Here is a 27,767-nt window from a genome sequence, read left to right as displayed (position 1 = left end):
AAAAGACCTTCTGTAACTAAGCCAATGTTGTTCACGAAATATTAAATTAAAAGCGAAACACCACCATCAGCCTGCCAATGCCTTCCTTCTCACCTGGTCCAAACGTGTACGTCGCATGATCGATAAGTCCCGCGCTCTCAATCCAGACATTCTTCAGTATATTTTTCTCGGCGGGCAGACCGAACCGAACGCCCGCCCAACTGACGTCGTAACAGCGCAGTGCCACGTCCATCTCGTGCGGACACGTGTGCTCCAGCTCGGCCGCCGACTCGTGGCGACACCGGGTCACGTCCAGGTCGGTCGGCGCGCACGACACAGAGCTGAGGGGGAGAAGGGAGGAGGCAAGGTGGAGTCAGTGGAGGGTCGGTGGGCGCGCATGACACAGAGCTGGGGGGGGGGGGGGAGAGGGGAGGGTGTAAACGACAGGGTCAACGGACGGTCGGTGGGCGAGCACGACACAGACCTGAGGGTAGAAACACACTGAGGCGTTAAGGAAGGCTAGGTGTGGGCACACAGAGGTAGACGACGTGTTTACACGACGACCTCGAGCAATATAAAATTACGTTATGATAACAAATGAAAGCAGCCTACGCCCCCCTCCGGTTGAGTTTCGCTCGTAGCAGCCCTAGCAACAAGTTATTAAACTACACTAAACCCAATTTCCATTTCATCAAGGCAGGAAGCCGGATGGTTTCGCCAATGGGCGGACCTAGCAGTTTACCAGTGCTCCGTGGTATCACTTACCTCATCATCACGCGCGAGTCGAGTCCCTCTAGGGGCATCTCTGTGCGCGTCATCTGCCAGTCGAGCGGGTTGAGCACCCATCCCATCTGGCGGCACACCAGCGCCGCATTCAGGATGCTCCAGCCGCGCGAGCACACCGTGCCCCACTCGTTGTCAATCAGCACCTATTGGTAGGGCAGAGGGAGGGCCGGGGTTAGTGTTGGAGGTTATTAGACGCATAATTATGACCGTACTCATCTCTGAGCATAATGGGTACGGAAACATGGCACCGTAAAAGAGTAAAAGTAAAATGATAGAGCAGACTTTAGCTGTATTATACGAAGATAACTACATGCATCAACACTTTCTTACAAAACATTCCCAAAGAAATCCACTTGAAGTTGAGCAAAGACAGCCGTTCCTTCCATCTAAAGCACGTCGCCTCCCATCAAAGCATAATACTGCCACCCTTCTCGTCGGCCGCTGACCAGACTGACCTGCAGCCGTCCCTCTCGCTCGGTGCGCCCTCCGACCAGTCTGACGGGCGCCAGGCTGACGTTGTCCCGCTGATCGCGCTCCTCCAGACTGAATGTCACTCGCTTCTCCTCACTCATTGACGAGCCCTCGGCGTGAATGTGGCCGGCCACCATCATACCTGGACGGGACGCAGCAGTGATCAAATTGCTACCAAAGAAACTGAACGGTCGTAGGGCTAATCTGGAGAGGCAGAAATACGTTAAAAATGTTCGTTACGTTTACAGTTGCTTAGAATGTATGCAGTGAACTCAATATCGAATAATGCATTGAAAAGTTGCCAAAAATGTCTGAGAAAATGATAAAAAGCTGATAGGTAAATCAATTGATACGCATACATCTTCAAACCATCTCAGCGTAGTTTTCTCATTGTGTACTCACCAACGCTGTGCTGGAACTCGAGTCGCACTCCGAAGGCTACTGTCAGGCGGGCGCCCGGCCGGACATAGATATCCCGAGTCACTCGGAACGTGCCCTCCGGCAGGATCACCTGGCCCGCTATCTCTCCACCGATCTCGTTCTGCGCGTCCGGTCCGAAATTCGGCACAAACTGCTCGTTCAGCGAGAGCAGGATTGAGTTGGGGTCGTTCTCACTCAGCAGGAAAGGCTCGAAGTCCACCTTGGCCAGGTTATAGCGGTCTTTACGGTCGAATATACGGCTGTATACCTGGTTGGCTCGCTTGAAGCCGAACCAGTTGTGGGAGGCGTTGGCATTAGCGCTCTGATCCTCAAAATGCACGCCCAGTTCGTATTCCGACTCGGGATTCTCCATGATGTTGCGGTAGACAATGACAGAAGCGGAAGAAACAGTGACTACTGCGGCCACACGGTTACGAGGATTCAGACTGGGAAATGGCTCCTCGACGGCGTTCTTCACCAAAAAGTTGCGGCTGAAGAGGATCTGCTGCGCTGACGAGTGTGCATACTGTGACGCACCGATGTTCACCACGTAAATGCCGTTGTTCCTCTCGAAGTAGTTGTTGGTTATGTTGAGCTCAAGAGGTAGAAGCTCCACTTCAGGCGTGTCCCCGCTGTACACTCGCATTGAGGCCACACGCTGCTCAGCGAAGTAGTTGTACTCGATGTTACCGAAGATGTTGGCCACTGGTTCGATGTTGATGCCGAGTCGCTCATTCCTGAGGAAGCGGTTGTTACCGATCTGCAGCAGAAGCTTCCCTTTTGTAGCCTCCTGACACGTCCAAATATCCAACGCGTCCCAGAATGACCGCTGGAACACATTACCACTAATATTCACAAACGAATCTCGGCAGAAGTTGCCGACAAACACGCCTTGTAGTTCGTTCTCGGAGAGTTTCGAGTAGGCGAGGACAAACTCCTGGCTGAATGTCACCTTATGATCTGTCTCATTGTACCAGAGGGACACGCCACGACCCGAGTTGCCAGCGATCTCACACCAAGAAATGTTCTTGTTGCCGCCCGCGTAGGTGATATTGATGCCGTCACCGATGTTGTTCGTGATCTGGGACCACGTGATGTTGACATCACCGGCACCACCCAGCACGTGCACGCCGGCCACGTGTGAGTTGTTGGCCACGAGCGTGCGGTGCACGTGGACGAGCGAGCGCAGGTTCTCGACGGCGATGCCACGTCCGTTGTTGTTGGATACGTCACAGCTGGAGACGTTCAGGTCGTGGGTCTTCCCTGGAGAGACAGAAATATAACGGTCAGGGTGGCATGACTGACGTTGCACACATACAAGCTACAGCGACACTTTTCGACATATTGCTGTCAGTGGTAATAAAGTCGTTGGTCAAGGGCTTTGTTATGGACGACCGTATTATTTGCCAAGAGCGCACTGTTTGAGAGATGACTAATCTATAAACGATTTATTGCGCTGCCTGCGGCGCTATGCCCGAACCTCCCGATCTTTAATTCCCCTTCATTCTACCGTCGCCTCAACTGTCCTGTCCCTTGCCAACTCCATCGACCCATCGCAAAGTCCTGTCATTTCCCTACCCTCCCGTCCCATCCCGTTCTAACCCCGTCACTCGACACTCACCATCTCCGGCCGTGATGGCCATGATGACCTCTGTCTGGGTACGGTTCAGCGCCGAGAACGTCACCAGAAGCTGGTGACGGGTGGTCACCAGACTCTGGGGCCGGGTGGCGTTACGGACCTGACCAGAAAAAGGGCGAAGGTCAGCGAGGAAGGAGAGGGCGATGCTCAGGTATGTCAGCGGTCACTATGCTCAGGTCACAGGTGGTTAGTAAAATAGCGAGGATGGGCAATTACTAGAGCCGACATATTGTATTGCAGGGGTCGGCAAATGGTGGGGCATGCCCCCTTTGGGGGTAATGGAGCCCTTTCGGTGGGGGTAATGAGGGATTCTGAGAAAGCCTATCTTTTTAGAGTTTGTAGCTCCAGTGATGGAGCCATCGTGACTGTTGCATCCCAGGGTTCAAAGATTAGCCCAGGCCAAAGGCACAGCAGTCAGCACACATTGATTAGATACCAATTTTCACGTATTTACCTGCTCCCCTCACCATCTCACCCCTCCGTACAGTCGTATATACAAAAGCAGCTGCAACTTTTGACCGTCGCCCGTCTGTTGGCGTTTCAACAGCCGCTAACGTAAGGGGGAGGAGTCGATCGGACCCCCGCGGCCTCTCGGACTCTGATATGGAGCTGTGCATAAAAAAGACGAGCGTGCTACCCATGACAATAGGAAGCCGCTGCTGCCCATTTTTAAGGTCCTTGGTCATTCCGTCTCATTCAAGAGGGCAATGACAAGTGTCGAGAAAATCGGGACCCGCTATAACTCCTTGAAGTGAGAGTTTATGGCTCAAGATGATCTCCAGAAAAAGCTTATAAGCCAACGGTCATTATGGGTCCAGAGGCCAGTTTTACCAACAGAAAAATAGCCGCCTGCCGGAATTTTTGCCTAAAGATCGTTTCACATATGGAGCGTAAACGGTACAGCCCTATCCGCTTACGAGCCCATCGCGTTTACGCTCCGTATGTGAAGCGGTCTTGAGGCAAAAATTCCGGCAGGCGGTTATTTTTCTGTACTTGGTAAAACTGGTCTCAGGTCATGATATTTTCCGGGCTGGTAAAAAAAATATGATGGGCTCGAGGGTACAATTTGGTCGTGATCCAATGCCTTTTACGTGAGCTTTTAACAAAAAACCACCCGCCGCCCCTAAACGTACAAGGGTTAAATGGGATATAGCATAGGCGGCGGAACGGGGAGGGCACCGGGGCACCGTGCACCCTTTGATTTTTGCATTTTAACATTAGCCCTATGGGCGTTGCATGGAAAGAATGGGACCAAAAGTCAGCAGTGCCCCCCCTCCCCTCCCCTTAATTGAAGGTGTTCCGCCGCTACTGGGATATAGGCATTAAATGTTTTGTGGAGGAAGTGTCATGTTTTAAACTTGATGCATTAGAAATGCACAAATACCCAAAGAGTTCCAGGACGGTATGGAATTTCAGTAAACTTGGTTGTCTCAGCAATGGGGTCTGGTAGGTGGGGGTAATGGCCCTGCCTGGCGCCCAAAAAGAGGGCACGACCCCGAATGACCTGCCGACCACTGTTGTATTGTATCGACATTACTAATTGCAACCGCTCGCCAAATTAAAGGCATTGAATAGCAAACGTAGTCTTTCAATGACGAACAAATTTTAATATTCAACGCTAAAATGACGTCATACCAACGATAAATTATATGACTGGCATTCCATCAATACAACACGCAGATGAACAACGTACCGCGCCCAACAGGTCAGCCCCCTGGCCCGGCTCATTGTTGCGTGCGCGGCCGAAACGGCTCATTTCCGGAGTGATCACAAACATAGCGAGGTCGTGCGTCCGAGCCGCTCACGTTAGCTGCCCGACCACCGTCCGGTCCACGCTAGAGTGACGCTAGACCGCAGATCTGCTACAGGCAGCAATCCTGACACAGACTAGCCCTGTGACAGGCCGCACCTTGACGCGGGCTGATCTTGGGAGTACAGGATCTCTGAAGACTATGCTCGCGGCGACTTATAACAGCGGATGGGGAACGTGTCTCCTTGGCTTACCTTGAACGTCCCGAGCAGTGGGGAGGATGTTGACGTGCCATCGTAGAAGCTCAGCTGGGCGTCGTCGTCCCGTTCGTTCATCAGGTAGAGGAAGTTGACAGTGAGCACGAGGCCGGGCCGCGCGCGGAAACGCTGCAGAAGAAAAACACGGTTAGAATTGTCAGTTGTCACTTTTCCCGGAAAGCTAACAAAGCTTTCCTAAAGCGAGATGTAACTGCTAGGTATCTAGCTTCCAAAGGAATGATGTGGATAAAACTACTGCAGAGCTTTAGCTTTTGGGGTAGCAAGCCAGAATAATACTTTATATTGTAACACTTTCTTGGTAAATCACCAGCAATAGCTAGCCTACTGGCATATAAAATGAATAACACACGCGCCCTCTCATTTCATCTCATCTCAAGACCTTTCCGGTACTAGCAGTTTCCTCGGACTTTCTATACCTTTTGACACTGAATGGGCCGGTAACTGGTCTTGAACTGCTGTGCCACCGTGTAGATGGGGAAGATCTGCTGTGCGATGGTACCGGAGCTGCAGAAGTCGGTGACCGGCGTGCCGTCCACCTCCCGGCGCGGGATCTGAATGTCGTGCTGGACAAATTTGATACCGTCGGCCCCGTTATCGCGGATCCGGCAGTCGTGGACGCGCGCTAGGCCCGTGGAGGTGTTCATGTAGACGCCGATACCTGGAGAGAAGCGCCCATTGGTCATCGATGGCTCAGGTGGCGCAGAGCTGTGAGACATCGTACTATTGCGACCTATACAGTAGAATAACACAGTACACACCAAACAATATTGGATATGCTGCCACTGCTAACCATTATTTCCCGAGATTCTGATGTAATTCTCCAGCAGTTCTGTATTTAAACCGCTACCGCTACCATTTCTCGTTTTCTTTTATCTTTTAACGTTCCATTGACGCCGGCTATCTATGGCCCGGTCGTTCCAAATAAACGCCAAAGTACAATTCAGAAGCCAGACCGCCCTTGGACCGTCCGACTTACCCGCGTTCTCCTCCACTGTGCAGTTGTTGACGATAACCAGCGAGTCGGGCGAAGTAATGTTAATGCCTCCGTAGGCCGATCGGCGCACCGTTACACCGTACAGACGCGGAGGCACGCCGATACTCTCAATGGCCGCGTGTGCCTGCAAATGACGGGATCGGGAAGGTCAGGTCAGGACAGGTCACGACCATACGAGGGGCCTAATAGATCAAACGTTGCACACCTTACACAGACGGAATAGGTAGAATGCAGTCGCCAATTGAGAATAGGAACAATAAAGTAACAGTTCTATGCAAGACAAAAGGAAAGAAAATGGACAACCTAGAACAAAAGACTAAATATGCACTAAGCTTCTTGTATGCTTAAAGCACGCACACCTTCAAACGTCAGATATGCGTGACTCAACCACCTCACAGTATTCACACGTGCCCTCACACTCACTAATTTCTAAAGCCGCACTCCTACAGGAAACCTGACCGGTTCCCTTCCACGTGGCTGGCCCGCTCGCTCCCGGGTTCCCCGTTACCCGGCCGTTGCCCGTGGCCAGTGACCCTCCTCGGCGACCCCTCACGACCTCCTAGTTTGACCGACACTCAGGGCTACTTCAGACGGAACGGAACGCGGTGCTGTCCGACTCAAGCGAGCCGTCAGAGCTTATTTCACGGTTCGGTATAACACTGTCATGCCGGTGGCCGAACCACGGCTGCTCACGAGACTCTTCGCCCGCTGACCGGTAGGGCTGCATACTTAAGTGACACACGAAATAGAAAAAGATGTCTACCACGGCGCAAACACGTAAAAAGAGGCCCACGAACAGCATCCACATCCCATGCTGTTGGAAGGATAACCCGAAGGCATCTCTGTTATTATTATCATATTAACAACGCTCTGAGGAGTAGCATGCAATCGCATTCTGTCCCGGCCGTTGATATTACACTGTTGAACTGTTCAGAGTTCCGTTTCCGTCTCAGCCTCACCTGTCTGCCCAGCCCCATGCCGGCTCCCAGCACATCCACGTGGTACAGTTTGGACTCGGAGAACTTCTGGTAGAGCGTGTCGTCGGCGGTCAGCAGTTTGGTGTGGTCGGCCCGCTCGAACCTTAGGCCGCGCCAGTGGGCGGCCGGTCGGGTCAGGTCGAATACGGGCAGGCAGCGCAACGCCAGGTCAGCATGCTCATCTGCAGAAGGGTCATATCAGAGGTCAGCTCAGGTCAGGCTGGTTTTGGTTAGGTCATAGACCTAAATCTGAGCACTGATCCAAAAGTAATATAAATTCCCACAGACCGCCATTTATCTCACCATCTCATAGCATAGGTCAGTTAAAAATCGATTAAATGCCAACTTTCCAACATCGCACAAATGTTAAGCTCGTCTCAATATTTGAAATCTGAGTACCCCATCAGCGGAAGAGTCCACTTCCAACCACCCACTCCTCTGTACCACGTACCGCATATGCCGGCTCCCATGGCTCGGGTATCCCAGTGGCAGTCCTGTACACGCGCCTCTGTACCGGTACACTGGGGCCGCTCGTAGAGCAGGCGGCGGGTACCGTTCAGCCACGGGTACCACTCCGAGTACTCGCCGCCCGTCAGACCCATCTGACGACATGCCACGCGCGCGTCCGGCGCTGTCCAGCTGAGGGCAGAGAGCGAAGATGGTCAGAAGAGTGGAAAGGAGAGAGGCGAGATGCTAAGAAGAGATAGGGTTCCAGAAACGAGAGAAAAAGGCGATGTAAAAGAGCGGTACCGTGGGGACAGAATGTGTGTGTACGGATGGGGGGGGGGGAGGGAAAAGACTAGGGCTTATCCAGAGGTGTCAAGCGGTCAGGGAATGAAGAAAAGGAAAAGGGTCAACAATGAAGGAGGATACGAGACATGGATTCAGGGTAAAGGTGAGCCGGAGAGTGGGGGAACGAGCGGCGAGCTCAAAATAGAAGCGACCGTATTGGCAAACGAGTATGAGAGGGCTTGCACCGAGAGGAAAGTGTAGCGGGTGAGAACTACAGGAGAGAGGCAATTGAAAGCAGCGAGCCGCCTGGGTTGGGTCAGCTTTTACGAGCTCTGCAGACGGGGGAGGTCACAGAGCACAGTTGCCACATAGGTATCCGAATGGAGAAGCTGGCGGCGCTCTGCTGTGATTGTACCTTTGACCATTCAGGCAGGGCAGATGATGAACTGCAGCACTAGCAACACTTTGCAAGGCTAAAGAAGAACGATGTAGTTAGTAGTTACGCTGTGACCGTAAGGTGGCGGGAAGAAAGCAGGATCGATAAGCCAGAGTTCAGAAACGACCCATAAGCCTGTGTTTCCTCAATGAAATCATCATGCAACGAATGTAGCAAGGAAACCCCGACCCGTATCTCATGCAGAATAACAACGAATTTCATTCACTTGGGAGCTAAAAGGAAAATCGACAACTGCTCCAGTTCTTTTAATTCTCAAAATCCTAGCTATCTACAATACTGCAGCTGGTTTGCTATATTTATAGTCACCGTGGTTTGCTAAACCAGCAAAGGTTACCTTGAACTTTAAACACTCTGACGAGACCGGTGCTGCCCACCCAAGATCCCGATTAAAAGACCCAAATAGCCAGTATTAACACCGCCCATTGCGTGCCTCTCACGAGATATCTGCTCCTCCGTCGCCACTGCAATAACCGGCTCCCAAGCGGCACAGGCCGACGGTGACGGGGCAGCACCGACGCGCTCCGTGCACACACAGACACACAAACACAGCGAGGAGGGGCGGTGCCGGTTAGTTAGAGAAGCCGTGCCGCAACGCAGCCAACCAGAGCAGAAACAAACGAACAACTCCACGGCGCCGGACGGACCAACAACGGTCACAGAAAACAGAATAAGGCGAGTTTCTCAACCGCGCCGCACACCCACACGACTGTCCAGCCTTTGTTATAATGAGATCGCTATCATACTCGCTATCTCAAGTTCACACGGAGCATGCCATTTATTCTCATAAAACAGCTCCATCTCGTCTGTTTCGTGCAGCGGACCAAGAGAAACTGAGGACCGAGCCGAGATCCTGGCCGGGAGGCGGGCTGGCGCAGGGAGACTGCAGTTCAGCGTAGGTCACTAACACCAGCGACCGCGTCTCGGTACGCGGGTTATCAGCTCTGCCACCCTGCAGGCGCAGCACAGTGACAGATAACTATGCGGCAAATATGCAAAGAGGCTTCTCTAAAGGCGATAATATCCTTGCTGCTGCATTGTCTGAAACCGTTCAAAACATGTTGGAGATAACATATTGAAGGACATTACCGTTTTTCCTACAATGTGGCAACTGGCAGGCTGCGTGTGACTGCTACTTCGTGTTGTGATTACAGTTCATTTTAGATCACACTGCACGTACATACTGTAAGGATTAGACAATTGTAATAAAGTAACAAACGTGCACCACAGCGGCTTGAAAAGTGGGCGGAATGCCAGTCACGATAAGACCGGCTCCAAAGGCAAAACAGAGACAAGTGTGAAGGCCATACCCGAATGCATGCTGGCTGTAGGCCAGGCAGCTGCGCCTGACATAGAACCAGCTAGCTAGCGACATGCCAAAGGGCAATGCATCTCTTAACCTGATCCAGAGGTGTGCTAGTCTAGCTCAGATCAAGCCTTCAACTTTCAAGAGACTTTGTACGTCGGAAAAAAATGTAGCAGAGTTCCTACATCTCGAAGCGCCTATCCTCATCTCGACTGTTCCCTCCCGAGTCGTTCTAACCGGTCCATTACATGGAGGGCTGTTATGACGCACTTCAGCCGGCGGTCAGCTGACTTCCCTCTACCAATGACGTCACAGAGGGACCGAGTCGGCAGAGTCGGCCACTCAAGGCCACCGGCTACGTTTATGCAGTGCCGACTGTCTGAGCTCAGAGGTATAGCTGCGGCGGAGGCCAGCGCTCCGAGACGGGTCACCATTGTTTGGGCACCGACCTATGCTCTTCCGTATGACGAGATAGGGACACACGTGACACAACCAAGATTGAAGAGCGCTGAAGAGTCCACTTTACTATCAGTGAATGAGGATCATCTAACCCTAAATAAAGCTGCACACCAATAAGTGCTCCTTCCCCAGTATAATGCATTTCGGGTCTGACAAACATCGCCTCTGTAATTGTGTTCTGTAACGCAGATGCGTTACATTTTTTTCATCTTTCATGCTGAACTGCAAGCTGTGCCACAAGCTGAAACACGGCCATCTGCGAGCGCCGCACAGACACGGTCAGCCGGCTAAATCGGCTGTAATACCCTCTCTCCGTCCCAGCTGGCGTCCACACAGACGGCGCAGTCGGCTCTGACAAACAGGGGTCCTCTATAGATGACCACCCCACTTCATGAGAACCCGGATCTGAAGCCAACAAATAGCATACCGAAACGCGCCATTCTGCCAGCCTCGAGCCATTAATCAGTTTAGCCTTTGGAAAACAAGACTCTGTCCCACGCTCGGCACCCCGCCAGAGAACAAGGAGAGGGGAGTGCAGACCGGCCCTGATTTGAACCAAAACAAGAAAGGGGAGCGGAGACCGACCCGGGTTGTACGAAAACAGGATGAAATGGAACTCGGTCGCCAACGACAAAATATAGGACATCTGGCCGGACCTGACTTCAAAACAAGGGGAGCAGAGGGCCAGGCCCGCCACCTGGCGCCTCAGGCGCCGTGAGCGCCGGCGGCGAATTCCACCCGGTCGCTGCGTGAAAGGGTGCGACTGCCATGGCCGGAGGGGAACCGAACTTTGTCAGCAAATCACGAACTTTCGAGGGCGGAGCCGAGTGCAGCTTCTGAGAATGGAGGACGGAGATTGGACAAGGTGATGCTGCCCGGCCCTCTGAAGTATGACGTCATCAGAAGTATAAGTTGATGAAACGGAACTGAAAAGCTCTCTCGGACGACGCATTCCGCGCTCTCTGGCTCTCTCTCGGACGACGGATCCCACGCCGCTCTTCGCTCTCGGCTCACATCTGACACCGTGGACAGCCCACGAGAGACCAGCGGCAGGCATCACGGCGCCGGCGGCGGCTCCGGCCGCCTGGCCGGGCGCTGGACGGTCACGACCATCATGTCAGCGACTCCATCTCAAGTAAGGTCACGCGGTGAACACGGGTGCGCACCTAGTCCCTAAATCCTCCAAGTAACCCCCCCCCCCTTTCGTTACTGCTATGTGAGCCACATTATATTCCCCTTTTAGGTGTCGTCCGCAATATTTTAGGCCATTCAGCTTAGGTATTTAAATTTATTCTTGGGACTTTCAGTCTAGGTAGCTTAATTTCACAATTCGATTTCGATCAATTATGTAACTGTGCGCGTAGTGCGACACGCGTGCCGACGTGGGCCCTCTTCAGTCGTCTGGCGCCCCGTTGTGATTTAAGCGGACGGAGGGGAATACATGCACCGTGGGGAGTCGGGAAAGGGACGGGCGACTGTGTACCGCACCGCGCGGCTTGTGGGGCTCAGTTGATGGGCGGCCTGGGCCCAGAATGTTTTCTTTAAATTTGACGTGAAAGGGAATTTAAGGTGTTGCGTCGGAGTATGTAAATAAATGGGACTTGTAAATATCGAAATACGAGTGTGAGTAGTGCTGAAGGGGCAGGAATCGGAGGATGGAGCATAAAAGGCCATATGCTAACCCACAGTCAGGAAAGAGGTCGTTTCCAAGGTGTCCGGCCAGAGTAATTTACAACGATCAGTTCTCTTTATCTGTTGAGTTTACACAGTGCACAAAGCGATTATACACAACACATGCAGGGCCTCCCTAGCCTAACCGATACTGGAGCTTCTCCGGTTGACTCCTAAGTGCCCTTGCCAGTGGATTTCCTGGCACTCCATCCTCCCCAAATTATCCCACGGTCCAACAATAGCGATTATACACAACACACACAGGACCTCCCTAGCCTAGCCGATACTGGAGCTTCTCCGGTTGACTCCTAAGTGCCCTTGCCAGTGGATTTCCTGGCACTCCATCCTCCCCAAATTATCCCACGGTCCAAACAATAGCGATTACACACAATACACACAGGACCTCCCTAGCCTAACCGATACTGGAGCTTCTCCGGTTGACTCCCTAAGTGCCCTTGCCAGTGGATTTCCTGGCACTCCATCCTCCCCAAATTATCCCACGGTCCAAACAATAGCGATTACACACAACACATACAGGACCTCCCTAGCCTAACCGATACTGGAGCTTCTCCGGTTGACTCCTAAGTGCCCTTGCCAGTGGATTTCCTGGCACTCCATCCTCCCCAAATTATCCCACGGTCCAAATGATAGCGATTATACACAACACATACGGGACCTCCCTAGCCCAACCGATACTGGAGCTTCTCCGGTTGACTCCCAAGTGCCCTCGCCAGCGGATTTCCTGGCGCTCTACCCTATCCAGCGGTCCGAATATAAGGAGCACACATAGACCTTGCCGCACACGAAATATTTGTAACTTTACCCCACATGGACACTGGGGACACTGCAAGGGACGGAACCGGGGAGATAGATGATGCACGTCACGCCCCTGTGCGTGGAAAGTCCACCGACGCGGCCATGGGTTAGGAGGGAGATAAGAAGCGAGTGAAATGGAATTGAAGACTGTACACGTAGAGGAATCGGATTTCCTGAATGAAGCTCAGCTCGGATAGACCCCACTTAAATAGTAGGCCTCGCTTGGGTAAGCCCTGGATACGTGCAATAAGTCGCGAAGTGAAGAGAAAGGGTGAGAGCGAGTTGAGGATCGATTATTGAGGATGAGTGCATAGCCGACAAAGGCTAATCCGTTCGGTTGCCGGCGCGGGCCCCATAAAGCCGTGGCTATACGGAGACGATGCAGGCAGCCCGGAGGGACCTAGTGACCCCGCCCGGTTTTAAAAGATAGGTTAGGTCCGCTATCGGTCCATTGAGTGATCAGCGCAGGATGACATTCGATAAGCGACGTAGGTAGTTTCGGAGATGGTTAGGACCCCAGGCGTCCCAGCGAGGAGACGTATGCCGCCGGTTAAGTAATGTCCCGCGAAGAAACGTGTGATGCTGCAGGACGGGGGTGAACATTAAATACCAAAGCATGCGAGTCGGGTGATCGCGGTAAGTCGGTACTGGCCACCCCGCTGTTAGTCGATTTACTCCGGCCGTGCAGCGGTCATTTCGGATAGGTCTGTGACGACAGCTTAACTACCAGCAACGGATAGATAGGGCTTCGGGCACCTATAACGCTGGTAGTCGTGGATAAGTGTGAAGCCAACGGAGGCTAACCCGTTCGGTCGCCGGTGCTGTTCCAAAAGCCGTGGCTATACGGAGACGATGCAGGCAGCCCGGACGGACCTAGTTACCCAGCCCGGTTTCAAATTTTAGATAAGCCCACCGCGGGCCGTGATACGCTTAGTTTTCGTTTTATTATAGGCAATTTGGCATAAACTGGTAGTCATGGATTCGTGTAAAGCCGACGAACGACTAACCCTTTTCGGTCACCGGGGGCTGGCCCGAAAACCGCGGCTATACGGAGACGACGCAGGCAGCCCGGACGGACCTTAGTTACCCAGCCCCGGTCTCAAATTTCAAATAAGTCCCCCGCGGAAACCGGACTACACAGTGTCCTGCGAGCCGTAGTCTCGGAACCGCTGGCCGAAGACATTTATGTTTTTGTGTAGGTAGTTCGACATGGTGATGGGACGGACCGCAATAAGTCACGTAAGGCGAAGGTCGAGTGCCGAAATCTGTGGTGGGTCGTATCTCTAATTGTGTAGCGTGAGCATTATGAAGCGTTTGTCTGATGTACGGAGCATTGTGGTTATGAAGGGATAACGGTTAAATGAAATTTAAGGCCAATGACTCGATAACGACTTTGCGCGCCCTAGCACCACCGGGGGAAGTTAGGAAAAAGGGGAGGGACCGGAGATGGTCAACTCTGGTAAATTACGAGGTATAAGTGGACGAATGACAGGGTTGTAAGGGGATGGATAAATGGACGAATGATTGATACATATATCTGGTGGGAGATGACCCTCAAGCTAGGAAGGGCGCTGTTGTCTGAGAGTGGGACCTTGGGTTATGTAGAGTTGAGTTCCTATTTCAACGTGATCAAGGATAATGGGTTATTATTTATCTCTCCTCCCATTCCTTAACCCTGGCCTATGTGTTTCCGATGATTGATCGCCCCGGAAAGATAGAGTCAGAGTCGGAACGGGTTCGCGAGGGGCTGGATACAGAGAAGGGCTTTTAGGAGCGCGCCGACGGAGCTTTCTTGCTCTCTATCTCTACCAGAGAAGGGCTTCTATGGAGCGCGCCGACGGAGCTCTCACTATCGAAAGACACTGCCCAGTTAGCTCCCCAACGCCGCGAAACCCCGCTACAGATTTGGCGCACCCAACGTGGGGCAGGATCAATCAAAGGAAACATGAAGTCGGTGGACGAACGTGCATTGCCGAACCCAAAGCTAAAATTTCAGAGGAAATGGGAGCGTGAGTAAAGAAACTTTAGTGTACATATGTCTTAGCTAGGTGCACGTGCATTAGGTCACTCAAGTGGTGTTGCTCAGGTTGAAATTCATTTTTGACTGAAATTAGAAAGCGTGGATTGCTGAAGTGTGTAAATAGCTGAATGAAATGATAAGGGTAACTTGAGAATCAATTTTCAGTGACGGGCGAGCGGGCTTAGTATATATTTTTTTTTTGCCTCAGTTATCGTTAAATAAATTTATGTGGCTCACATCTAGCGAACCCTAACCTTGAATGAAATCCCGTGATCCAAAGTTAGAGTAATCACACCGACGATGCCATTTTAACCCAATTTTAAGAGATTGCACCCATCCTATACCAAAAAGGTGCAGTGACCTATGTGTGACCCGTGGACTGACCCGCCTCTGGAGAGAACTGACAGGAGACCGGCAACCGTCCACGAGCCGTTTTCCACGACGGAAAACCCCGTTACAAAGCAGGCAGTCATGTGTGTTGCCGAATCCGATGTATATAATGAAGATACGACTGAGCGTGACGCTATGAAGGTATCGAATGTTGTCGACTGGAATCAGGGCTGAAGAAGGCAAGAAAAGACGCATCATATTGAAAAAAGGTGACGGCAGAGATTGAAGATGATCGAGGTTGTTATTGAAGTAATATGAAGAACAGTAAAGTGAAAAGAAGGAAGGCACACAGCGGAGATTGACGGCGGAAGAAAACAAAATGAAGGAGACCGATGAAAACGATGCCACTAATACTGAATTACAATGCAGACCTGAAACCACAGAAGGGAAACAACAACTGAGAAGAAAAAGATGAAATGCTTTGAAAATAATGACATCTCGCGCATTCTCTTCCCAAAATGCGAAAGTGGGGAGAGCAAGCGCGCAACAAGGAGTGACGAGAGACGCCGGCACAAAATGCTAGTCATCAACAGCAGACTGGCTGATGCTGACAACCAGTACCAAAGGAGACTCAAAATGAAGACAACGCCTGAAATAAATAACAACAGAAGACCGGAAGAAGGAGAAGGAGACACGAATAGAACCAAAACTACAATGTTGTTAGCAGCTACCATCGCACGTGTATGACGACAAAATCAGACGGCAACCGGAGTAATGGTGACGACAACTACAACCATGGAACACCATTGGCACAGCCGTTCGGGCAGATCTGAATGTCGCCAGATTCGACCACGGACCACAATGAACAGCCGTAATGGACCGGACCAGCCTGAGAGCCGATTTCTGGCCGCCCGCTGCACTGGAAGGTGGTAATCTGCCCTTCCATCAAATGCAGGCGGCTCCCACTTCCCACTTCCCAGTCTTGGAGACCGACTCATGAGATGTGCTGCAAGTCAGAACGAAGGGCTCATCATCACAGCCAAATAACCGTAGAGCAGACAGCAAGGACAACAGGCCTGGACAACAACACCGACTGCATCCGTTCCAGCATCGGCAGTCAAGTTGGGCTACCTCTCCCGTGACTACCAGACCAACTGGGATGCCGGCGGCGACCAGAGCTGTGGCCCATCTACAGCAACAGCCGCAAAATCGTCGGAAAGGCTACAGTGTAGCCAGTAGCCGAGTCTGCCACTGGATGTGACAGCCGTTCCATCACCGGCAGTCCGCACCAGAACGCAACCTCGGCGGCCGCCAGATCAGTGGTGACAACTAAAAACACGATGGAGCCACGTTCCAGCCACAGGCGACCAGTTCTGGACCCGATCGCAGCAAAGCCGGACAGTTCACCAGGGCGGCCGCAATCGGCAGCAATGACGAACTACGACTGCAACTGCGAGACTGGGGGAGTCCTGGGCGAGTCCGGGACTGGGACCAGACTACAACAGCAGCCGGCCGGTTCGAGATCGAATTGCGGGCGACCGTCAGTCCGTCATCGCGGCCATCCCGGACCGGAGCTGTCGTGGCTCATGGAGCCACCATCAGGTGCCGGGCTCACTTCTTTGGCATACCACAATCTGCACCGGTATGTTATCGCTAATTTGATCTGAATTATAGTAACCAAATGTACCAATGTTATTTTGTATTGTCATGTGTTAATTATTTCAATGGTTTCATTCAATTTCCATTGTTTTGCGCGCAAATTATTTGATGTGTAGTTGGTGGTGTTTTACGGGATAGTACGTGAATGTTTTTAATTCTGGAAATGTAAGGATGGCCTGAAATACTGTGCAATGACACAAAAACCCGCACTCCTTATGTCCCAATCATCCAAGCTCGTATTACACCATCCTCCCCAACCGAACACTCCTGTTGAAATAGCTACCAATCCATTAGAAGACGGCCACCCGCTCTCGTCAAAGAAGTCACCAAGAAACACGACGAAACGGCACCAAATAGCACGGCAGAAGCGGGCTCTCAAACGTTTAGTCGCGGGGCGCGACTATAAAAAGAGGTCTGAAAATGTAACGCAGATGCGTTACATTTTTTTCATCTTTCATGCTGAACTGCAAGCTGTGCCACAAGCTGAAACACGGCCATCTGCGAGCGCCGCACAGACACGGTCAGCCGGCTAAATCGGCTGTAATACCCTCTCTCCGTCCCAGCTGGCGTCCACACAGACGGCGCAGTCGGCTCTGACAAACAGGGGTCCTCTATAGATGACCACCCCACTTCATGAGAACCCGGATCTGAAGCCAACAAATAGCATACCGAAACGCGCCATTCTGCCAGCCTCGAGCCATTAATCAGTTTAGCCTTTGGAAAACAAGACTCTGTCCCACGCTCGGCACCCCGCCAGAGAACAAGGAGAGGGGAGTGCAGACCGGCCCTGATTTGAACCAAAACAAGAAAGGGGAGCGGAGACCGACCCGGGTTGTACGAAAACAGGATGAAATGGAACTCGGTCGCCAACGACAAAATATAGGACATCTGGCCGGACCTGACTTCAAAACAAGGGGAGCAGAGGGCCAGGCCCGCCACCTGGCGCCTCAGGCGCCGTGAGCGCCGGCGGCGAATTCCACCCGGTCGCTGCGTGAAAGGGTGCGACTGCCATGGCCGGAGGGGAACCGAACTTTGTCAGCAAATCACGAACTTTCGAGGGCGGAGCCGAGTGCAGCTTCTGAGAATGGAGGACGGAGATTGGACAAGGTGATGCTGCCCGGCCCTCTGAAGTATGACGTCATCAGAAGTATAAGTTGATGAAACGGAACTGAAAAGCTCTCTCGGACGACGCATTCCGCGCTCTCTGGCTCTCTCTCGGACGACGGATCCCACGCCGCTCTTCGCTCTCGGCTCACATCTGACACCGTGGACAGCCCACGAGAGACCAGCGGCAGGCATCACGGCGCCGGCGGCGGCTCCGGCCGCCTGGCCGGGCGCTGGACGGTCACGACCATCATGTCAGCGACTCCATCTCAAGTAAGGTCACGCGGTGAACACGGGTGCGCACCTAGTCCCTAAATCCTCCAAGTAACCCCCCCCCCCTTTCGTTACTGCTATGTGAGCCACATTATATTCCCCTTTTAGGTGTCGTCCGCAATATTTTAGGCCATTCAGCTTAGGTATTTAAATTTATTCTTGGGACTTTCAGTCTAGGTAGCTTAATTTCACAATTCGATTTCGATCAATTATGTAACTGTGCGCGTAGTGCGACACGCGTGCCGACGTGGGCCCTCTTCAGTCGTCTGGCGCCCCGTTGTGATTTAAGCGGACGGAGGGGAATACATGCACCGTGGGGAGTCGGGAAAGGGACGGGCGACTGTGTACCGCACCGCGCGGCTTGTGGGGCTCAGTTGATGGGCGGCCTGGGCCCAGAATGTTTTCTTTAAATTTGACGTGAAAGGGAATTTAAGGTGTTGCGTCGGAGTATGTAAATAAATGGGACTTGTAAATATCGAAATACGAGTGTGAGTAGTGCTGAAGGGGCAGGAATCGGAGGATGGAGCATAAAAGGCCATATGCTAACCCACAGTCAGGAAAGAGGTCGTTTCCAAGGTGTCCGGCCAGAGTAATTTACAACGATCAGTTCTCTTTATCTGTTGAGTTTACACAGTGCACAAAGCGATTATACACAACACATGCAGGGCCTCCCTAGCCTAACCGATACTGGAGCTTCTCCGGTTGACTCCTAAGTGCCCTTGCCAGTGGATTTCCTGGCACTCCATCCTCCCCAAATTATCCCACGGTCCAACAATAGCGATTATACACAACACACACAGGACCTCCCTAGCCTAGCCGATACTGGAGCTTCTCCGGTTGACTCCTAAGTGCCCTTGCCAGTGGATTTCCTGGCACTCCATCCTCCCCAAATTATCCCACGGTCCAAACAATAGCGATTACACACAATACACACAGGACCTCCCTAGCCTAACCGATACTGGAGCTTCTCCGGTTGACTCCCTAAGTGCCCTTGCCAGTGGATTTCCTGGCACTCCATCCTCCCCAAATTATCCCACGGTCCAAACAATAGCGATTACACACAACACATACAGGACCTCCCTAGCCTAACCGATACTGGAGCTTCTCCGGTTGACTCCTAAGTGCCCTTGCCAGTGGATTTCCTGGCACTCCATCCTCCCCAAATTATCCCACGGTCCAAATGATAGCGATTATACACAACACATACGGGACCTCCCTAGCCCAACCGATACTGGAGCTTCTCCGGTTGACTCCCAAGTGCCCTCGCCAGCGGATTTCCTGGCGCTCTACCCTATCCAGCGGTCCGAATATAAGGAGCACACATAGACCTTGCCGCACACGAAATATTTGTAACTTTACCCCACATGGACACTGGGGACACTGCAAGGGACGGAACCGGGGAGATAGATGATGCACGTCACACGCCCCTGTGCGTGGAAAGTCCACCGACGCGGCCATGGGTTAGGAGGGAGATAAGAAGCGAGTGAAATGGAATTGAAGACTGTACACGTAGAGGAATCGGATTTCCTGAATGAAGCTCAGCTCGGATAGACCCCACTTAAATAGTAGGCCTCGCTTGGGTAAGCCCTGGATACGTGCAATAAGTCGCGAAGTGAAGAGAAAGGGTGAGAGCGAGTTGAGGATCGATTATTGAGGATGAGTGCATAGCCGACAAAGGCTAATCCGTTCGGTTGCCGGCGCGGGCCCCATAAAGCCGTGGCTATACGGAGACGATGCAGGCAGCCCGGAGGGACCTAGTGACCCCGCCCGGTTTTAAAAGATAGGTTAGGTCCGCTATCGGTCCATTGAGTGATCAGCGCAGGATGACATTCGATAAGCGACGTAGGTAGTTTCGGAGATGGTTAGGACCCCAGGCGTCCCAGCGAGGAGACGTATGCCGCCGGTTAAGTAATGTCCCGCGAAGAAACGTGTGATGCTGCAGGACGGGGGTGAACATTAAATACCAAAGCATGCGAGTCGGGTGATCGCGGTAAGTCGGTACTGGCCACCCCGCTGTTAGTCGATTTTTTTTTTTTTTTTTTTTTAAGTGCATTTATTGTCAAATAAACAGCATTACTGCCACAGTCCAGTCATCCATCACACTTCCACTCTTCCGCGATCCGCCCACAAAAGATGCAGTAAAGAGCACATGAAACTGCATAAATAGCATATCAACTAGATCATTATCACCATTCTGAACCACAAGCCCTTCCGGCATGCCAGCGGTCGTCACCCACCACCAACCGAATACAGAGGCCGCGGAGACATTTACGTACATATGGCCCGTCGTCGGCAGCGCCCAAAGCGCGGCCCGCCCGCCGGCGGCCTCCACAGCCCGGCTCTCACGGGGCGCGGGCACGGAGCACGGAGTTGACGCACGACGCATTGCAACATCGCATTAAGAGCGGAGTTCAGCTCATCTCGTCGACAGCCCCCTCCCCCACGGTGGGGGCCCCACCCACCCACCGCGAGACGGACGCGCGGCGCGTCAGCTGACAGGTATGACACCACTCGGGTATCGGTGCCGGCGTCCGTCCCTGTTACAAATGTCAGAACGCACATCAGCGCACAGCAGCCGGATCAGCTCCACCAGGGAACGGCCACCAACACGGCCACCGCGGCGACGCAGGAAGCCGAAACGCGGCCGACGGCAGCGCAGGCCGAGCAGCCAGGCAGCGGCAGCCATTCTCCGGAGGCGGCGAGGGCGGGCAGCCCAGGTCCCCCCGACAGCAGCGACCGGGATGGCGACGACGGCGGCGGTGACGGCGGCGGCCATCACATTTCAATCGGTGCCTATGTTTTGTAGAATATTTATAACATTCCCCCATTTGTTTTCGAATTTTTCAAATTGCCTAGAGTTTTTAGCCGCCTTTTTTTCTTTCATGGCTTCTGCCCAGAGCAGGGACGTAAACAAAGGGATACTAGGGGGACGGTTCTTATTTTTGGAGCGCATTATTGTGTGTTTTGCTACCAATTTGATGAGTATTTCAATGTTTGTTTCCTTGTCACGACAAGGAAATATCCAGCTTTCAGGTGTTGTTATTAAGTTGATATTATAATGACTTTGAACATGTGATTTTAAATTATGTATAAAGTTTTGAATTATGTTGCATGTATACAGAGCGTGAAACAATGTATCGTCGTTACCACAAAGGTCGCACGCAGCAGTTTCTGTTTTTCCGATTCGGCAGAGAAAAGTTTTAGTCGCAACAATGCGGTTAATAATTCGATAATGAAGTGCTTGAAGATATGTGTTGTTTGTAGACGATCGCACATCGCAAAAAGTTCCATTATGCATAGAACCAACATCTCGAATCCACTTACAACTTATTTTAGATATGTGTGAATCGCGATTTACTTTAATTCCTGTTACTAAGGTTTTATATACCACTTTGGAAAGATGCAGGTTTTGTGAGAGAAGCTTGATTTTAAAAGGTTGAATAGGATACCATATGTGTTTAGCTATGCATGCTACATTGGGGGAAGTATCAAATGCCAGGCTTCTTATTATGGAGGTATAGCACAAAAATGTCATTTTGATTTTATATGTGGCTGCAAGCTGCTCTCTGCTCAGTAGCGAGCCATCAAAAGGATTGAACAGGTCTGATATAAATCGAAGGCCTTTTTCGTTCCATTCTTTAACGATAGACTTTTTGTATTTTGTGCTGTCGGAAAACCATATGAAGTCCGCGAGTATTTCATCGTTGTCAGGTTTATATGCAGTGCAGAAACTCGACCATCCGCGAATTACTTCTTCCCAAAACCTGTTCTTTACCTTTTTGGCCTCCATTCTTAATTTCACTGACCCGAAGCAGACCAGGTTTTCTAGTGGTGGAATTGTATCCTGTGCAATAATTGCCCACCCAACGTCTTTAGGTGCCCAGTATAATCTTTTAAGCCAGGATACTTTTAAACTTGTCATGAAGGAGCGAATATCTATCATTTTAAGGCCACCCCCGCTAAATTCTTTTGTTATTAGCGCACGTTTTACTTTATCCGGGCCATTGTTCCACAGAAAGCGGTATAGTATGTTCTCTACCTCTTTAATGGTCTCTTCCTCAAGGTTTGGTAGTGATGTCAATAAATGAACTAGTTTTGAGACTAAAAGAGATTTAATAACGGTTATTTTTCCAATTAACGTTAGGTGCCTTCTACGCCATTGCGCTATCTCTTGTTTTATCCTCGGTATGATCGTTCTGATATTGTTAGACGTTATATTGTCATTATTTTTGTTATACACTATCCCAAGAATCTTCATCTCACTAACGACGCTCAGACCTAGTTCCACAAGGGTGTCAGTCTGCACCTGGCCTATAGGGAGACATTTTGTTTTTTGCAAATTGACTTTTAATCCACTTATCTTTGAGTAATTATTAAGCTCATGTAGTATGCCTTTAATGGAACAGATGTTATCGCTTGAGAATACAATGAGGTCGTCGGCATACTGTGATAATCGGACTTCCGTTCTATCGGATATATCGATGCCTCTTATACAAGGAGAGGTATTCAATTGATACGCGAGAGGTTCCATGATAAGATTAAACAGATAGCCGGATATAGGGTCACCTTGTCTAATGCCTCTTTGCATGAATATTTTTGCACCAAGATTGCCATCTAGAAGGATACGTGAGTTTAGATCTCGGTTAAGAAAAAGCACATTGACGAGCTTTCGAAAATAATGACCAAAATTATAAATCTCAAGCGTGTTTGACAGGAATTCCCAGGAAACTGTATCAAAGGCTGCCTCAAAGTCCACCCCCATCACAATCCCCGACCCATCCTGACTGTTCAAGCGCTCAATAACATCGTACAGCAGCCTACTGTTTTCCCCAATGAAACGTCCCGGAATGTATGCTGTTTGAGAGGGTGAAACGAGTTTGTGTATCACAGCTTTTAATCTTTTAGCTATTGCCGCCGATATAATTTTGAAATCTACATTTAGTAGCGAGATAGGTCTCCAGCCTTTAGGCGAATCCTTTGGTACGCCTGGTTTAGGAATCAGCTTAACAATACTTTCGTTATGTGAATTCAGATTTTTGTGATCTTCGAATCTCTCAATCCATGCTCGATATAGAAAGATACCTAATGATTCCCAAAAATGTTTAAAAAACTCGGATGTAAAACCGTTCGAGCCCGGCGTTTTGCCCTTTTTCATGTTCATCAATGCCTGTTTCAGTTCTTTCAAAGAAATAGGTTCGTCTAAGACTCTTTTTTCATGTTCATTCAACTTCTTCCTTATATTATTACTCAGATAACCGCTTGGTATCACGGAACGAGTTTTGAGATACTTTTTCCGAAGTCCTTCAGAAAAATATTCAAGTATTTCTTTTTTATCAGTGATAACTCGGTCATCCAAACTGAGGATTTGTATTGAACCCTTCACTGCGTTCCTTTTTTCAAGAGAGAGGAAATACTTCGTGCATCTTTCACCCTCCTCGTGCCAGCTTACCCTGGACCTCGTTATAAGACCTTGAATTTTTACCTTTCTTTTATCTTCTAATTTTTGTTGAGCGTGATCTAAGCGCTGAAGTGTATCAGGGCTGGGATAATTGTTTAACTGATCACTAATCCGCGATATTTCTTTGCAAATTTTATCCTCCTCTTCCCTGAATTTTCGTGCTTTCCTCTTTGCGAATCTAACAGTCTCACCACGAATCATCATTAACAATGTCTCGTAGAAGATATGGCTGCTTATGGTGAAGTCGATTTTGCAGAAATTGTTTTGGTCTCTTACAAATTCTGTTGTGTAAACTGGAACAGCATATTGTTCTACCGTATTAGTTATAAGCTCTTTGATGGCCTGATCATATGACTCGTCTACAAGGAGTGAGTTATTAAATTTCCAAATTCCTGGCCCCCGTTTGTTGCTGGGTGTCCTCATCTGCACTGTAACAATGCTATGATCCGAGCGATATCCAGGGATAATAGCGCTTGAAGAAACGCTATCTACCAAATGGTCGCTTACAAAAATCATGTCCAATCGCCCATACTTATATGGATTTAATTTTGTCCACGTGAAAGCTCGTTTTCCGGGATTCATCTTTTGCCAAATATCCGTCAAAGCTTCTTCTTCTAATATTTGGACAAATGCGTTCCGAGCTGCGGGATTATTCTGCCTATTGTAATTCGAATCGCGCCGGTAGTCGATAACAAAATTAAAGTCGCCACCAATGATAAGGTTCTCACATGTAATTTGGCTCAATGTACCACTGACCTGATGGAAAAATTCTGGCCTGTCTTCATTTGGTCCGTAAATATTTAGTATTGTATATGTGGCGCCTTTCAACTCTAGCACACACAGGGTGTAGTTCCCTTCTGGACACCTTTTGAGTAGAAGAAGGTCGTGCTGAATTCGGGGACTTATGAGGATAGAAGTGCCTCGACTATTGAAAGTCCCAAATGAGTGGTAGCAACTACCTCCCCATACACTGTTGAAGAACGGCTCTTTGTTTTCTATCAGGTGTGTGTCTTGTAATAGATATATGTCATAACACAAAGTTTTAAGATAATTAAGTACGTCTCGTCTCTTTTCACTTCCTCCCAGCCCCCTACAGTTTAATGATAACAATTTAAGCTCGTCTATTTCTTTTCTTTTTACGGATTTGTCGCTTACGGTGATTGAATTTGAAAGGATAGAGGTGCATATGACCCATGCACTGTCCAGGGATGGCCGTCGCCGACCCCGCCACCGACCCCAGCCACGCAGCCACCGCCGCCGAGACGGACCCGGCCGCCGACAGCACCGAGACTGACTCCGCCACCGGAGAAGCCGCACCACCAGACGCCACAGCCAACGCCGCCACCAGCCGCGCCGCAGCAGTCCCGGCCACCAGCAGCGCCGGACGGCCACCGTCCCCCAGCGAACACCGGCCGGCCACCGACTGCACCGCCACGCGGCTCCTGCGAGGCAACGCGAGAACAACCGAGAGAGAACAGACAACAAAACTGAACAAAAACAGTACCAAACGTAAAAACAAGCACATGATGTATTCTCGCACGAGTTGACGACGCCACGTCAGGGTATGCCGAGGCAATACACAAAAGAGATGTACTGTATAAGTTAACTTCATATGTTCGCTTGAGATGACCTTCATAGAAAGAAAAAAAAACAAAAAACAAAAAACAAAACAAAAAAAAAACACTTTGATTTGCCTCATGGTTGGACACACACGACAGTGCACTAGAAGTATTCTCTGATGTCTCGGGAGCCGAAGCTCCTGGACCTTCTCTTCCTACCCCCCTCCGACCAGTTTGAGTCCCTGTCAACGTATGCCCCCTCCTGAGGAGCAGCTGCACCCGCCACACTGGTCAGTCCCATGTCCCCTCCCGCCTGCGACGGCGACCCGTCACTCGCCCGGTCGCGCTGCGTCACTGCGCTAACAGTGCCACCTTCCGGCGACCGCAGCCCCTCTACACTCGCAGGTCGCTCCCTAGGTGGCAGCACTGCAGTCGGGCTACTCACCTCGCTCGCCGCCCGTCCACCGGATCTCAGCACGGGCACAGCAGCCAGCTGCCCGGAGCCGGACGCTGACGTCACCGCCATAGGCGGGCCCAGGCCGCCCCCCGACTCGGGCGGGGACGTCTCCGCCCGCCGTCTGAGGGGACCCGCCGAATCAGCCGACGCGTTGTCCAGCGTCGGGGAGCCGCCCCCAGCGCCGCCAACCGACGGCCCGGCAGCACCACCCGCAGCCACCACTCCCAAAAGGGGCGGGGACAGGTGGACCAGCCGAACCGGCGACTCCCGGGCGCAGTCCAGTAGTGAAGAGACGCACCTCTGATGATCGCTCCGGTCAGCCAGCTCCGACGTGTCCACAGCACGCTGCCGCTGCTGCTCCCGAGGCTCGGGAGGTGGATCGCGGCGCACAGCGTCAGCGGTATCCGTCGGACAGGCCGCCTCCGTCTCTTTGTTCTCGCCGCGGTCGGCACGAGGGACCCCTCCCACCGCGCCGCGCTCCGGTGCGTCCCGAGCAGACCGCGAGCCGAGCAGCGCCCCTCGACCGGCCTCCTGGGCGCGCCCCTGTGCGGGCCGGCGCGGCGCGCCAGACACGGCCAGCCGCCGCACCGCCTCGGGGTCCGCAACCCGGACAGGCGCCGAGTCACGTGACTTGCACGCCAGAATGTCTCCTGACCGGGTGAATACCGAAAAAATTCGGCCCTCCTTTTTCAGACTTAGCAAGTCCATGAACATTGCTTGCCTACGGGGTGTCAGCGACTCGGAGACGAACAGACCAGACCCTCTCAGCCTCGCCCTGGAGCGGTAGACGATATCTCTGTCAGAGCCGGGCCCTGATGATGTAAACTCCATCATCACCTTTCCGTTCCGGAATCTGATCAGTGTCTTTACCTGGGTGCGGTCCAAGGCGTGTCGGATGTACTGACGAATCAGCGACTCAATGAGGTTCGCCGCGCGCTCCCGGCGAGACTCAGCCTGCAGCACCGGACCGGAGAATATCAGAGAGCTGAGTCTCTTCTGCTGCTCCTGACGGTCCTCTTTGAGCTCGAGCTGCTGCAGTCTCATCTTCAGGTCTGCCGTCTCCCTTTTCAGCTCCATGAGCTCGGAGTCCGCTGATTTCTGTCGGTTGGACAGTGCCGTAACCGAGTCGAGGGCGAACGATAATGAGTCCTCCACCGCCTGCATGCGCCTATCATTTGCTTCCTTCACTTCTCGCACGCACTTCGTGTTCTCACTCGCGATGAAAGTTTTAAGTTCGTCACACATATCACTCAAGTCCAGGTTCCCTTGCCCACTCTGTGCCGGCGAACCGGCCTTTCTCTTTTTGGTCATCCTGACCCGCCTCGGGCGCGCGCACACTAAGCACAGTGGGCCGGTTACCGCCACCAGTCGTAGCCCGCGCGCACGGAGCGATCCGACCCGCGTCCGACTGGGCCGGGGTCAGCCGGTCAACTAACTCTGCCAGTGGATTTCCTGGCACTCCATCCTCCCCAAATTATCCCACGGTCCAAACAATAGCGATTACACACAACACATACAGGACCTCCCTAGCCTAACCGATACTGGAGCTTCTCCGGTTGACTCCTAAGTGCCCTTGCCAGTGGATTTCCTGGCACTCCATCCTCCCCAAATTATCCCACGGTCCAAATGATAGCGATTATACACAACACATACGGGACCTCCCTAGCCCAACCGATACTGGAGCTTCTCCGGTTGACTCCCAAGTGCCCTCGCCAGCGGATTTCCTGGCGCTCTACCCTATCCAGCGGTCCGAATATAAGGAGCACACATAGACCTTGCCGCACACGAAATATTTGTAACTTTACCCCACATGGACACTGGGGACACTGCAAGGGACGGAACCGGGGAGATAGATGATGCACGTCACGCCCCTGTGCGTGGAAAGTCCACCGACGCGGCCATGGGTTAGGAGGGAGATAAGAAGCGAGTGAAATGGAATTGAAGACTGTACACGTAGAGGAATCGGATTTCCTGAATGAAGCTCAGCTCGGATAGACCCCACTTAAATAGTAGGCCTCGCTTGGGTAAGCCCTGGATACGTGCAATAAGTCGCGAAGTGAAGAGAAAGGGTGAGAGCGAGTTGAGGATCGATTATTGAGGATGAGTGCATAGCCGACAAAGGCTAATCCGTTCGGTTGCCGGCGCGGGCCCCATAAAGCCGTGGCTATACGGAGA

The 27,767-nt window shown here is 51.7% G+C and overlaps 1 protein-coding gene across 1 annotated transcript in view; it reads right to left on the bottom strand.

The window, feature by feature from the left end:
* LOC122366711 (protein bark beetle-like) overlaps window positions 1–27,767 on the bottom strand; it is a 63,547-nt gene that overhangs the window by 18,282 nt on the left and 17,498 nt on the right. The window contains exons 3-12 of the mRNA XM_043339234.1: window positions 7,746–7,933; window positions 7,277–7,476; window positions 6,300–6,441; window positions 5,740–5,981; window positions 5,300–5,431; window positions 3,278–3,395; window positions 1,639–2,919; window positions 1,221–1,378; window positions 745–908; window positions 94–320 (exon numbers count right to left, since the gene is read on the bottom strand). Coding sequence (XP_043195169.1) covers window positions 94–320; window positions 745–908; window positions 1,221–1,378; window positions 1,639–2,919; window positions 3,278–3,395; window positions 5,300–5,431; window positions 5,740–5,981; window positions 6,300–6,441; window positions 7,277–7,476; window positions 7,746–7,933 — 2,852 coding nt within the window. The remainder of the gene's footprint in view (window positions 1–93; window positions 321–744; window positions 909–1,220; window positions 1,379–1,638; window positions 2,920–3,277; window positions 3,396–5,299; window positions 5,432–5,739; window positions 5,982–6,299; window positions 6,442–7,276; window positions 7,477–7,745; window positions 7,934–27,767) is intronic.

Source organism: Amphibalanus amphitrite, unplaced genomic scaffold, assembly GCF_019059575.1.
Source record: "Amphibalanus amphitrite isolate SeventyFive unplaced genomic scaffold, NRLGWU_Aamphi_draft 000826F_arrow, whole genome shotgun sequence".
Lineage (NCBI taxonomy): Eukaryota > Metazoa > Arthropoda > Thecostraca > Balanomorpha > Balanidae > Amphibalanus > Amphibalanus amphitrite.
Note: the sequence above shows the minus strand (reverse complement) of the source record. Positions and strands in the feature narration are given on the sequence as shown.